Genomic DNA, 13,899 nt, shown 5'->3' on the forward strand with positions numbered 1-13,899 from the left:
GTGAGGCTTGGCTCGAGGGCCCTTATGAATGCACGATAAGATGCGCGCATGCCGTTGGTCGTTATTTTAAGCATGAAACGTGAGGCTGGAAAAGAACCCTGAGCGCATATTCCAAATAAAATTGCCACGCGTTGGAGAGGCATAAAATCGCACGTGAAATGCAGGATTGCACCGTTATATTCATGTTGCACGTGACGGTAATGCGCGCTGACGGATGTGTGTGTGTGTGTGAAACCCAGGAGTGATATCACTGCAGTACAGCTTCACGAGCTCTGCCTAACGTTTTCGCGCGCCAATCACACTAATCCCATTAAGACACCTGGACTACGTGCCAATGTGTGATACAGACCAGTATATCACTTAATGGTTTTATCTATTGAAGGTTGTGTTTTGGGTACACCGTATTTACTGTATATATTATTTTGTTTATGAAGTAAGAAATCCCAAGAGAAGCTATTGTTTCAAGCGGGCGAAATAAATAGCTTATTCTGAGGGTATATTCTATTTTTGCGCTCCTGAATGAAGTTTTCCGCTGACGGTAAAGCTGTCACCTGTTGCGTCTTACACATTTGCAACCACAAGAGTAGAGCGATACATATAAAATATACAAAAAAGTTAACGCTTTTCTTTGATTCAACTTGTCAAATTCCCAGACGCCGACTTGACTTGAAGTGCGAGCTCCACCTGTTAGTGCGCGAGTGAGACGGGCCGCTCCTACCCTGAGCATCCCCGCCACTGGTGAGAGAGTGAGACGCGCGTGTGTGTGTGTGTGTGTGTGTGTGTTCGCTCCTACCTTGAGCATCCCCGCCACTGGTCAGCACAGCGATGGACTTCCCGGCCCCCGTCAGGCTCTCGAAGAATTTCCTGGAGTTCGACATGGTTTGGCTCGTGTACACCTGCAGGTGTTCTTTTATCAGCCGCCTGTGAGCGTGTGTGTGTGTGTGTGTGCCTGTGAGAATGGTTTTAGCGCTCTGCCAGCCCGTGCGCTGAAACCGCCTTCTACTGCTCGCGCTGGACTGCGTGCGCGTGCTGTTCCGCTGCTTCGCGGAGGCAGGCGGAGACGTCACGCCATTGAGGATGATGGACAGGACGTCGATCCAATGGCGTGGAGGATCACGTATATCCTTGAGCTAAATTAGGCCAATTGTGGCCTCGAGGTTGGGTTGCCGATAGGGCTTAAGACGGCAACAGGTTTTAAAGACAGCAGATTCTCTCTATGTGCATGTGTGAGTGTGTGTGTGTTTGTGTGTGCGTGAGTGTGTGTGTGCAAATTCACTGACCACAAACACACGCATTTTAAACTGCATGTAAAACTGAAGTCGAACGGGATGCATTTAAGATATATTACAACAAATAGGATCTGAGGTCCGGAGATATGGAGTTTCCAACATGGAAAATATCCACGGAAATGAACATAATGACAGTCTACAGTGTCTCAGTGTCTCTCTCTCTCTCTCTCTCTCTCTCTCTCCATCCTTCTCTCTTTCTCTCTCTCTCTCACACATCCCTCTCTCTCTCTCTCTCTCACACATCCCTCTCTCTCTCTCTCTCTAACCATCCCTCTCTCTCTCTCTCTCTCTCTCACACATCCCTCTCTCTCTCTCTCTAACCATCCCTCTCTCTCTCTCTCTACCCCCCCCTCCCCTCTCTCACACACATACACACACTCTTTCTCTCTCACCATCCCTCTCTATGTGTGTGTGTGCCTATGTGTATGTGTGTGTGTGGAGAAGTGTGTGTGTGTGTGCCTATGTGTATGCGAGTGCATGTGTGTGTAGATGCATGTGTGTGTGTGCTTATGTGCATGCGAGTGCATGTGTGTGGAGATGCATGTGTGTGTACTCATGTGTGTGTGTGTGCTTATGTGTGTTTATTTGTGTGTGTGGAGATGCGTGTGTGTGTGCCTATGTGTATGCATGTGTGTGTTTGGAGAAGTGTGTGTGTGAATGCTAATGTGTGTGTGTGTGTGTGTGTGGAAATGCGTGTGTGTTTGTGGAGATGCGTGTGTGTGTGTTTGTGTGTGTTTATGTGTGTGTATGTGTGTGCGTGGAGATGTGTGTGTGTGTGTGCCTATGTGTATGCATGTGTGTGTGTGGAGAAGTGTGTGTGTGTGCTTATGTGTATGCGAGTGCATGTGTGTGGAGATGCATGTGTGTGTGCTCATGTGTGTGTGTGTGTGTGCTTATGTGTATGCGAGTGCATGTGTGTGTGTGGAGATGCGTGTGTGAGTGCTCATGTGTGTGTGTGTTCACTGCTAGAGGGGGAGTGTGTCCTTATGAGCAGACAGACTAGCCAAAAACAGACTGGAACATCGGGAGGTCAGGGAAAGAAAAAAGAGAGGCAGACAGACCAGCTGAGAGGGAGATGAAGAGAGGAGGGGAGTAGAGGCCCTTATATGGGGAGTGTGTGTGTGTGTGTGTGTGTGTGTGTGTATGGCTGAGAGGAAGATAAAGAGAGGAGGGGAGTAGGGGCCCTTATATGAGGAGTGTGTGTGTGTGTGTGTGGACCTTATATGGGGAGTAGAGGCCCTTATATGAGGCCCTTATATGGGGAGTAGAGGCCCTTATATGGGGAGTAGAGGCCCTTATATGAGGAGTAGAGGCCCTTATATGGGGAGTAGAGGCCCTTATCATGACGATGACTGACTCGTAACCATGACAATGACTGACTCGTAACCATGACAATTAATGACTCGTAACCATGACAATGACTGACTCGTAACCATGACAATTAATGACTCGTAACCATGACAATGACTGACTCGTAACCATGACAATTAATGACTCGTAACCATGACAATGAATGACTCGTAATCATGACAATGACTGACTCGTAACCATGACAATGAATGACTCGTAACCATGACAATGACTGACTCTTAACCATGACAATGACTGACTCTTAATCATGACATAATCATGACAAAATACAATGACTGACACTCGTAACCATGACAATGACTGACAGCAATAAGCAATCTACTGATCCTGAGCTGGAATGGAGCTAAAGTGGGTTACTATGGGATGGTTAGGGTTAATAGTTAGGGTTAGTTAGTGATGGGAGCTCAAATTAAAACACAGTTTGTTTCCCAGAGTTCTGATGGAGACTCATCAGGTTGTTTCTCAACGCTGGACTTCATTTTAATCTCCGCCTGTTTGTTACAGCTCAGGTCCCTATCCTTAAACTCAGTACACTGCCCAGTGAGTTTACAGCAGCGCTTCCTGTGAAGAGACAACCAGGTAAAGTGTGTTAGCACACACACACACACACACACACAGTCGTAGCCCACTGACCGAAAGCTTATGGACATGCCCCAGACTTCCAAATATCAATAATACCAGCTTACATGTATAGCCTAGGTCTCTCATCTCTCTCACACACGCACAAACACAACACACACACATACATACAAACAAACAAAGAGTATCTCCCTCTTTCTCTCACACACACATCTATTTGTTCAACCAACAAAATGATTTGTCTCTGTGTAACAATGCGAAAAATAATGTTTCGTGCCTTTTATGAACTTCCCCAAATCTCTGTATATATGTATATATTTTTTGTTGGTTCCACTACTGGGTTCAGTGTTGTTGCTAAAGGGGCGATAATTGGTGTGACACACCTCAAGACTTTCCCTTGCTTGAAAGTCTGTTAAAGGGGTAAGCTGGGTTTCTTTAATCCTCCGTTAACAAAATGAATTAGTATTGTGTATTTTTCAAAGTTTTCCATGATGTGAGTTTTTTTTGTTAAATAAGATTGTCGTTTATCACCTCCGCTATTTGAATTGCGTTAAATATGCAAATTAGCGGCGTTAAATACGTGCAAGTTGTAAATGTTGTCTAGCCATTAAGTGGGTGCTAACTGGCTAATTCATTGTTGTAGATACCAGCATTGTGTTACCCTCGTGTGTGTGTGATCGCCCTTTACTGCTGTGTTGCAGGTATGTTGAGCCTGAGTGTGGTGTGAATACTTATACTTATAATCTGTCTATGGTTGCATTTTTATCATTAACATTTAATACACTATACGATCACAGTGTTTGACTACTAGTGTTGTACACGGTAGGCTATAATGTATGTAACGGTGGTTGGCCTATGGTAGCCTACGTACATTTAATTTGTTAGCCCTTGCTTGAAAGTCTGTTAAAGGGATACCAGCATTGTGTTACCCTCGTGTGTGTGATCGCCCTTTACTGCTGTGTTGCAGGTGCAATAAAGTGGTGACAGATAACGTCCACGACTCCGCTGCATGTTCTTTTGACCACCCAGAGACATTTTATTTATAATTATTGTAGCGGGCTGGTTAGAGTCCGTTACATCTGTATCTGTATGGGGCATGGGAAAGCACCTACAGACAATTGAAATAGTTATTGACGCTATAAAAATGATTAATTCTAGATTAATAGCATTTCAACTCCTCCACCAAGCTGGTCATTGGTAACAGAAATACTATGCGTGCCAATACCCTGGTTCGGTTGAAACACGCCCCATAATCACAGCCCAATTCGCCTTATTCACACGAGGCCATATTGGACACGAAAACGAGGCTTGGTTGGGTTACCCAACCAGAAGTCATTATCTACGTTACGAAGAGTAATGATGGACGTAAAATGGACCACAAATCTTCTGCCCTTGCCCCCTATAAACGCGGCATGACCAGCGCCTCCAAGCGATGCTGGACCGCACACGGGAGCGAGGGGTGAGGCTCAACCCTGACAAGTGCCGCATAGGCTTGACCGAGGTAAGCTACTTCGGACACACACTTTCACGAGACGGCATCAAACCAGATCCTAACAAGGTGAAGGCGATCAGGGAGATGCAACCCCCGCAGAGCAAGGCAGAGTTGGAGACGGTCCTCGGCATGATTAATTACCTCTCCAGATTCGCTCCACATCTCTCACAGGTAAACTCACCTCTCAGGCAACTTCTGAAACAAGACAGCGAGTTTGCATGGGACGCAAACCATGATAAAGCATTCCAAGACATGAAGAACCTCATCACACAGCACCCAGGCCCAGTCCTGTCGTACTTCGACCCACAAAAGGAGCTACGACTCCAAGTCGACGCCTCGAAAAGCGGCCTAGGGGCTCCAGGAAGGAAACCAATAGCATACGCATCCAAATCACTGAACAGCACGGATGAAAACTATGCACAGATAGAGAAGGAGCTCTACGCTGTGGTGTTTGGATGCAAGCGCTTCCATGAATACATGTACGGGAGGAGAGTGATTGTGGAATCAGACCACAAGCCCCTGGAGGCAATACTGAAGAAGCCGCTGGCGGCCGCACCACCCCGTCTACAGCGGATGATTCTCCAGCTACAAAAATATGACATCCACATCCTGCACCGCCCTGGTAAGGAGATACCGGTGGCCGACACGCTTTCACGTAAGTCAATCGAATACCAGGACCGTGCCCTGCAGGAAGGGATGGAGGCCCAAGTACACACGGTTCTCAACAGCTTGCCCGCGAGCGACACGAGGCTCACAGAAATCAAACATGAAACTGCTCAAGATGCAGAGCTCGCCGCGCTAAGAAGAGCCACACTCACTGGCTGGCCAGACACAAGGAAACAGTGCCCACCAAGCATCCAGGAATACTGGAACCATAGAGAGGAAATCTCACAGATGGACGGCATGTTGTTTAAGGGTGAGAGGATCATCGTCCTCCAAAAGCTCTGGGAGGACATGATACGACGCGTACACGCCAGCCACCTCGGTATGGAAAAGAACAAATACCGTTCAAAAGACTTACTCTTCTGGTCTGGCCTGGCATGGGCAAGCAGATCGAAGAGGCTGTAGCAGCCTGCAGCATATGCCAAGAGTGCCGCAACGCAAACCCCAAAGAGCCAATGAAGTCACACGCCATACCCGAGCGGCCGTGGCAAGTGATAGGCACAGATCTATTCACATGGAACTCACAGGACTTCATTGTCATCGTAGACTACTACTCCAGGTTCTTCAAGCTGGAGAAGCTCTCCAGTTGCACCTCATCAGCTGTCATCATGAAACTGAAAGCAGCAATGGCTCGACACAGGATCCCCGAGTCCATCATCAGCGACAATGGTCCGTGCTACAGCTCGGGTGAGTTTCGTCTCTTTGCAGAGTCATGGGGTTTCACTCACACCACCACAAGCCCCCACTACCCGCAGAGCAACGGTTTGGCGGAAAAAAACTGTCCAGACAGCCAAAAGCATCCTGGATAAAGCCAAAGCAGAGAACAAAGACCCATACCTGAGCCTGCTGGAGTACCGCAACACGCCAGTAGACAACCTGAAATCACCAGCTCAGCTACTGATGGTCCATCCTGCCAGCAACAGCCAAGCACCTGCAGCCACAGATCGCCAGTCAACAGGCTGTACACGAAAGGAGAGAGGTATGCCAACAACGTCAGCAGGCATACTACAACAGGTCGGCCAAACCCCTGCCCCAGCTGCCCACAGGCGCACCAATCCGTTTCCGGCAGGAGGATGGATCCTGGAGACCTGCAACAGTGATGCATCCTGCACACACAGACAGGAGCTACCACATCCAAGCCGGAGAGGGTCAAACCTACCGACGCAACCGGCGACACCTCCGTGTAAGCAAGGAGATCAACACTGCTTACAACACACAGGCCCATCAGCAAGAGACTGCTGAACCTCCAGACAGAGACGATCAGACTGGCGACACCACACGGTCAGGTCGCACAATCAAACCAAGACAAGTTCTTGACTTGTAAATTATGTGTAAAAGGGTGTAGGCGGATCGCTGCCCTAGAAAAAAAAATGTAAAGGAAAAGAAAATACTTACCTGTTCCTGAAATGTGACCTGTGAAAAGAAAAAGGAAGTTTCCACTTTTTTAGCTGTTTGCACTAATCTGCTTTGTTCTTGCAGCTACCTCCTGAAATATGTTGAATGAAATATGAATGTTTTATACTTACCTTTAATACCCTGTGAATGTAATACTGTATATAGCTATATTTGATAATCTCATGGAATGGAATGAGTCAATGTGTGTTAACTGTTGATAACAATCCCTTACTCACTTTTTAGAAAAAGGGAGATGTAATATCTGTTGTGACTGTTTGTCACACGGTGCATACCGTAGCCCAAGGTGTACGTTCAGGAATGACGTATTGACGGCAGTAACTTGTCAACTTTAGTCTTTTCGTATTACGAACTACTACAGTTGAATTCAGCCGGAGTCGGGTTGGGTAGAGCCGGCAGTTCATTGGGGAATGGCTAATCCGGAAGGACTGGCGGTAGCAGAATTGAGTGAGGAGATGGAGGATGAGGAAGCGGGAGAAACAAACATTGGAAAATGGGTGGAAGTAATATCTAGGAAGGGAAAAAGGAAAAAAAGGACAAATAGTGGTAATAGTTCAAGTGATGGTCTGGATTCGGGTGAGGAAAATCGTAGCGAAAATATAAGACAACAGGAAGAAATAAAGGTAAAACTTCAGTTTGATTCTCCAAGTTCGTTAAACCCACTGAAAATATCTAAAGCGTTACACGACGCTGTAGGATCTGTATCAGTTAAGCCATTGAGAGATGGAAATTTAATCATTACATGCGTTGATAGCAGACAAAAAGACCTTTTGGTTAAAATGACAACCTTGGAGGGGAAGAAAATCAAGTGTGTTTTGTGGGAGAGGAAAAGAATAGTACAAGGAGTGATCACAGGGGTCTCAACTGAGTTGACCAACGAAGAGATTATGAGAAATGTGACGGGAGCTAGAGTGGAAAGGGTGAAGAGGTTGACGTATAACGAAGACGGGGTGAAGAAGGAGAGTTTATCCATACTGTTGTCCATGAGAGAGGAAAGATTACCAACGAGAATTAGGGTAGGCTACATGAGCTACCAAGTGCGTGAGTACATCCCACCACCGCTCAGGTGCTTTAAATGTCAAAAATTTGGGCATGTAGCAGCAATATGTAGAGGGAAAGCGAGGTGTGGCAAGTGTGGAGGAGAGGATCATGAGTATGGTAAATGTGAGCAAGGTACTAAGGTTAGATGCTGTAATTGTGGTGGCGAGCATAGTGCTGCATATAAAGGGTGTGATGCGCATAAACGTGCAGCAGAGGTTCAGCGAATTAAAGTGGAGGAAAAGGTGACATATGCTGAAGCAATAAAACAAGTTAAGGCAAAAAAGGAAACAGCGATACCAGCAGGAGCTGGTCCAGGAATACCTGGGCAGAAACAGCACTGGTGTCGTGCCGTGGAGTTACTCTCCAAAAGAATATAAACCAGATCCACCCATACACAGGCAACACACATATGGACTAGATTTATCACAAAGGTTTATTTCAACAAACACAAGGTAAATACAGGACTGTAAAACGGTAGACTGATGTAATAGGGCAACACCGGCAGTTAATCCCCCAACTAACAGGCAAAAGTTAAAGAACCCAATTCTGCCCCTACATATAAATATAAATGTATATAAATATCATGCAACCCACAGCAAGTTAAGTGACACAACACAGCATCAAATGGCACATCACACAATGGAAGTAAGTATATAAAATCCACATCAATTCATCAAGGCAACCATGTCATAGTGAATTCATTCCACACCAGAGGGGGCAGGAAGGCAATTAACCTAAGGTCAGCAGGTGGCAGTAAACCGTTCTTGATGTCCCCCAGCCCGACCCATATAAACAGTCCTGCACAATATAAAATAAGTCCGTACTGGTCGGCGACCTCTACCGACCAGTAAATAAAACAATACAAATATAAAGCACACAAAGCAGCCACCAACCCACTGGCCAATAGCCAATTAGTGTCTGCAGTCCATGGGATCCAGACCGGTGACGTCACGTTTGTGCGGAGATGGAATCGCGCAGTCTGGAGCACCGCGAACGCACCCTGGTCGTCACGGCAGCACAGTGGCTTGAGGATCCGCCTCCAAGCTACAATGAATAAGGAAGCACAACACAGCAACTCAGTGCGCGGCTAGGCTTATACCAAGCTGATCAGATACACCGTGGCACGGCAGGGATTTAGCAGGCTGGAACTATTACTTCCCTTTCCAAGACGAGTTGAGAGCGTAGCAAGACAAATCATCCGTCGCTCGTCCTCACGCTCCACTTCCTGGTTGTAGCCCTTGACAGATGCCGGTCTCCCAGTCACTAAAAACAACACGGAAATCAGGGCACACTCCGCCACTACACGAGCGGCTATAGAAGCAACAAATGCGGGGAATAACAGTGCAGACGTTCCTTAATCAAACACTTAGCTTGCGTTGTGTTGATCGCTCTCCGACGTCGGTCACTCCAGTGTTATCCCTGGCCGCTCCCATTACGTGGCTTCTCACTCGCCTGCCCAAAGACTCCCGTCCATCTGTCAATTGCTCTTTTATAAAAGGAACCAACCTATCCCCATCCCGTGTTCACTCTGGCATCAATTAGTTCATTAGAGTCAATTGCCATCAGTCAATCATAGGCAAGTCTCTTCAGTCACGTTAAAGAGACTCGTCAAGAATCTCATCCACAGTCCACAACACACACACACAGAGCCCCCTGATGAATCATTGTCTCTAAGTGACGGCACTTGCAGAAACATAAATATACACATATAAAACCATACACATATACATATACAGTGCACTTGACATTCCTCCCCCCTTTAACAATGGTCGTCCCGACCATCGTACTCTGGCCAACCTCACACAGAAGTGGCCCATGGCACTTGACAGGCAATCTCCTCCCCCCTTAAACAATGGTCGTCCCGACCATCCGTCATGCTAATGCCCAAATCTTGCAGGAGGCACCCCGCGGCTGGGTCTTTCAGAGCGCCTGAGCACAGGCACAAGACCCTCAGCCTCTGCTGCCTCTGCTAGATCACCCCCTTGTTCCACTGGATCGGCTACCTGTACTTCCACCCCGGTCTGGTCTGGTTTTGGGTAGGACCTGGGCGCCTTGTGCTATATTGGAGATTAATAGGCAAAACCCTACCTCATTCTGCACAGCCGCTCTGGGTCGGTCCTCTTCCCTGTCCCATTGTCCAGCCCCCAGGACAGGGGCGCAGGTTGTTACGGTGGATGGTGCGTGTGGGTCCGTCTTTGCCTTCTGGCCGAATCTCATAAACAGGTTGTTCCCGGTTAAGCTGGGAGACCACCACAAAAGGCGTTGGAACCCAAAAAGGGCCCAACTTCCCTCTGGCCCTCCGCCTAAAGTTCTTGCAGAGCACCCGTTCTCCAGGTAGTAGGGGAGGGCCTTGGCCCTGCGGTTGTAGCGACGCTGATCCCAGTCTTGCCGCCGTTGGGCATGCCCTTGCACTTGCTGATAAGCTGCCACCAACTGCTTCCGGTGCTGTACCACCCAACTGTCCATACTACCCTGTAGTTGCGGTAGGGAGATACCCTGGGCCATGTCTACTGGTAGCCGAGCATGCCTCCCATAGAGGACATAGAAGGGTGTGAGACCTGTAGAGCTGTGCGGTGTGTTGTTATAGGCCTGCAGCAGGTATGGCAGGCGATCGACCCATTGTGCTTGGCCCTCCTGGTCTAATGTGTTTAACAAGCCCAAGAGGGTCTGGTTAAACCGCTCACAAGCCCCATTGCCTTGAGGGTGGTATGGGGTCGTCCGGCTCTTGGTGCAAGCCGTACACTCGGCAAAGCTCTCTCACTAGCTCGGATTCAAACGCACCCCCCCGATCCGTTAGGATGCGCTCGGGGCAACCAAAAAGTTGGATGACGTGCCGCCAGAGAGCCTTCACGGTGGTCTGGGCCGTCTGGTCTTCGTGGGGACCGCCACCGGCGTACCTGGAAAAACAGGTCAGTAATTACCAGTATGTAGGGAAATGCATCATTGACCCGCAGCCGAGTGACAAGTAATCCAGGGCCAGGATCTCGAATGGGTACTGACTCACCACTGGGTGTAAGGGAGCTCTCACCTGTGGTCCCGCATGGCCGAGCACGCACTGCTGACATTCGCCTGCCCACCTCCCCGAGTCTCGAGCCATGCCATCCCAGTAGACTCGGCCTCTGAGGGCCTGCACCATCCTCTGGCCTCGTGCATGGCCAAGAGCCTGATGGTAGGCACCCCAGGTCTCCCGCTGGGCAGCCGTCGGCAACCACGGCTGGGGGTCAATAGGTGTCCCTGTATTTGGGTCCAGGCTTGCCCGAACTAGGATCCTTCGCACAGTCCGCAGGCGTTCCCACTCCCGAAGCAGTCTCCGACCAGTGGCTGAAAGGGGACTGAGCGTTCACCTCGCTGCTGTGTTCTACCTTCGGTCTTCCACTGGCGGATCAATGCCAAGATCAGCGTCTGCTTCCTGCAGGGTGGGCCAATCGGCCTCAAGGATGGTTCCCTTCCAAGGTTACGCTATGGGTCTGCCTCTATTGAATTTTGGGGGCAGGCTTGTGCATTAACGAGGGTGGCTACCAACCTCTACAGGCACTCGGGACAGAGCATCCGCGTATCTGGTTGGAGGACCAGGCCTGTAGCTGATGTCAAAATTGAAATTGGCCAACTGGGGCCGCCCCAACGTTGCTCGGTTGCTCCCAAATTTGCGTCTTGGAGGTGAGTCAAGGGGCGGTTTATTCCGTGAAGACTTTAAACGTTGCTCCCCACAGGTAATCCTTAAATTTATCTGTGATCGCCCACTTTAGGGCAAGCAACTCCAGTTTAAAGGAACTATAGTTTTCTATCGTTCCGCTCCGCCGGTTGGAGGCTGCGACTTGCGTAGGCGATCACCCTTTCCTTCCCCTCCTGCACCTGAGGAGAGCACAGCCCCTAGGCCTTGGAAGCTTGCATCTGTATAGAGACGAAAGGGGGCCTTGAAAATCTGCATATGCCAGGACAGGGGCCTGGAGGAGAACCCCCTTGAGTTTCTCAAATGTCCGCTTGACAGTCCGGTGTCCAAGTGACGGCTGCTGTCTTCTTCCCTCCCGTACCCTGAAGCAAGTTATTCAGTGGCAACGCAATCTTGGAGAATCCCTTAACAAAACGTCTGTAATATCCCGCGAATCCCAAGAAGGAGCGGGACATCTTTGACTGTGGTGGGGACAGGCCACTCCCGCACGGCTGCAGTCTTCTCCGGATCCACCGCTACTCCCTCCTTACTCACAATGTGGCCAAGGTAGGTCACCTCCCGCCGGAAGAGACGGCACTTCTGGGGTTGCAGTTTAAGGCCATGATGGTTGAAGCCGCTCGAAGACTTGTTCTAGGTGGGCCAAATGACTATCAAAGTCCAGGGAATAGAGGATGACATCGTCAAGGTAGATTAATAGGAAGTCGTGGACCCGCTCCCCCAGACACCTTTGCATGAGGCGCTGGAAGGTAGCGGGTGCATTACATAGACCGAATGGCATCCTCTCCCACTGGTAGAGGCCCATAGGTGTTGCGAAGGCAGTCTTCTCCTTGTCCTGCGGGTCGACTTCGACCTGCCAGTAGCCACTGGCCAGGTCAAGGGTCGAGTACCAAGCGGCTTTCTTCAAGCTTGTCAGTGATTCCTCGATCCGAGGGAGGGGGAATGCATCTTTATGCGTCACAGCGTTGAGTTCCTATAGTCGACGCAGAACCGCCAGGTGCCGTCCTTCTTTTTCACCAGGACAACCGGTGCGGCCCAGGGACTGGAACTCTCTGTGACTATTCCGCTAGCCAACATCCCCTGGAGCAGGGTGCGCAGCGCAGTGTACAAACTGGGGGGGACAGGCCTGTAGCGTTCCCGTATTGGGGGTGCATCAGCTGTTGGGATCTGATGCATCACCACTTTGGTCTGTCCGTAGTCTTCCTCGTGGGCAGCAAAGACACAGGACCATCTTTGGAGCAGGTCCGTCAGTCTTTCTTGCTGGCCTGCGGTCAACCCATCCCCCTGTAGGGAAACGGCAGGGTGGTTGCTGTCGTTCTCTGTGCACACAGGGCGTACGTCAACCTCGATTTCTGAGCCACCTTTGGGACGTAGTACCAATTGCTTCTGGTCTTGGACATCGGCTGGGCTTACCTGTGTGACTTGGGCCAATGACTTTCGGGAGGGTAGTTCCACGGGATAGGGGTGTGGGTTACATATCCGGAGGGGCACCTTGCCGGCCTTCATCTGCACTACTGCTCGGCCCACCCTCCAGTCTCTTGTCTCACCCCCCAAGTCCTCCACCACCACACAGCAATTTGAGTGGCCAGTGGCCTGTGGCACAGATGCCCACAGCATCATCTCCGTCTCAGGGGGTAGCAAGATGGGCTCTGGGGAATGCAATCGCGCAGTGCTCTGGAACTCGGTCATAGGGCTGACGGCTTGTACACGTCGGCACACCTGAAAGGCCTTCTCCCACGCCTGGCCGGCACGTTGCGGGATGGTCGATTTGAATGCTGACAGGCCGGGGTGGCCATCTTGGAAGAGGGCTTCCCAGCAGTGATTTATCACGTTCATCCCTAGGATGCCGTATTCTGACTGCAGGCAGTCATCTGCCACTACAAGGACCCCTTTTCAGGCACTACAACACCCCCTATCTGGAAGTCCAAAATGGCATAGCCAATGTACGGTAGCTTCAGCCCATTTGCAGCTTTTAGGGTCAGCCAGGGTATCTCCCCAGCTTCATGGATGGGCTCCTGTTGCACATACTTCTGGAACAACGACTGGCTAAATAAGGTCACTTGTGAGCCTGTGTCAAGGATGCAGGGGATATTTTTCCCTCGCACCGTGACCTCAACCTCAGGGCACTGTCCAATTAATGCGGGCTTGAGGGGGGATTCTGTCTGGGTTCCCTCCTCGGCCACCCGCCCGACGGCGGCCGAGGCAGTCAAAAACCCTGAGATGGGGCTTGCCGTTGTGGGCACTCTCGTTGCATATGTCCAGGCTGGTTGCAGTAAAGGCATATCGGCTGTCCTTGTTCGTCCCACCTTGGAGCTCTGTTTCGCCGTCGTTGTGTAGGTGGATGCCTGGCCTCCCAACGACCACGATTCTTTGAACCCCGCTGG

At 49.9% G+C, this 13,899-nt stretch overlaps 1 protein-coding gene across 1 annotated transcript in view; it reads right to left on the minus strand.

Annotated features, from left to right (window-relative positions):
* Window positions 1-906, minus strand: part of LOC116219457 (ATP-dependent 6-phosphofructokinase, platelet type-like) — a 4,763-nt gene extending 3,857 nt beyond the window's left edge. The window contains exon 1 of the mRNA XM_031562726.1: window positions 794-906. Coding sequence (XP_031418586.1) covers window positions 794-878 — 85 coding nt within the window. The 5' untranslated portion in view covers window positions 879-906. The remainder of the gene's footprint in view (window positions 1-793) is intronic.
* Between the last annotated feature and the right edge of the window lie 12,993 nt (window positions 907-13,899).

The sequence above is a fragment of the Clupea harengus genome, chromosome 25, assembly GCF_900700415.2.
Source record: "Clupea harengus chromosome 25, Ch_v2.0.2, whole genome shotgun sequence".
Classification (NCBI taxonomy): Eukaryota; Metazoa; Chordata; class Actinopteri; order Clupeiformes; family Clupeidae; genus Clupea; species Clupea harengus.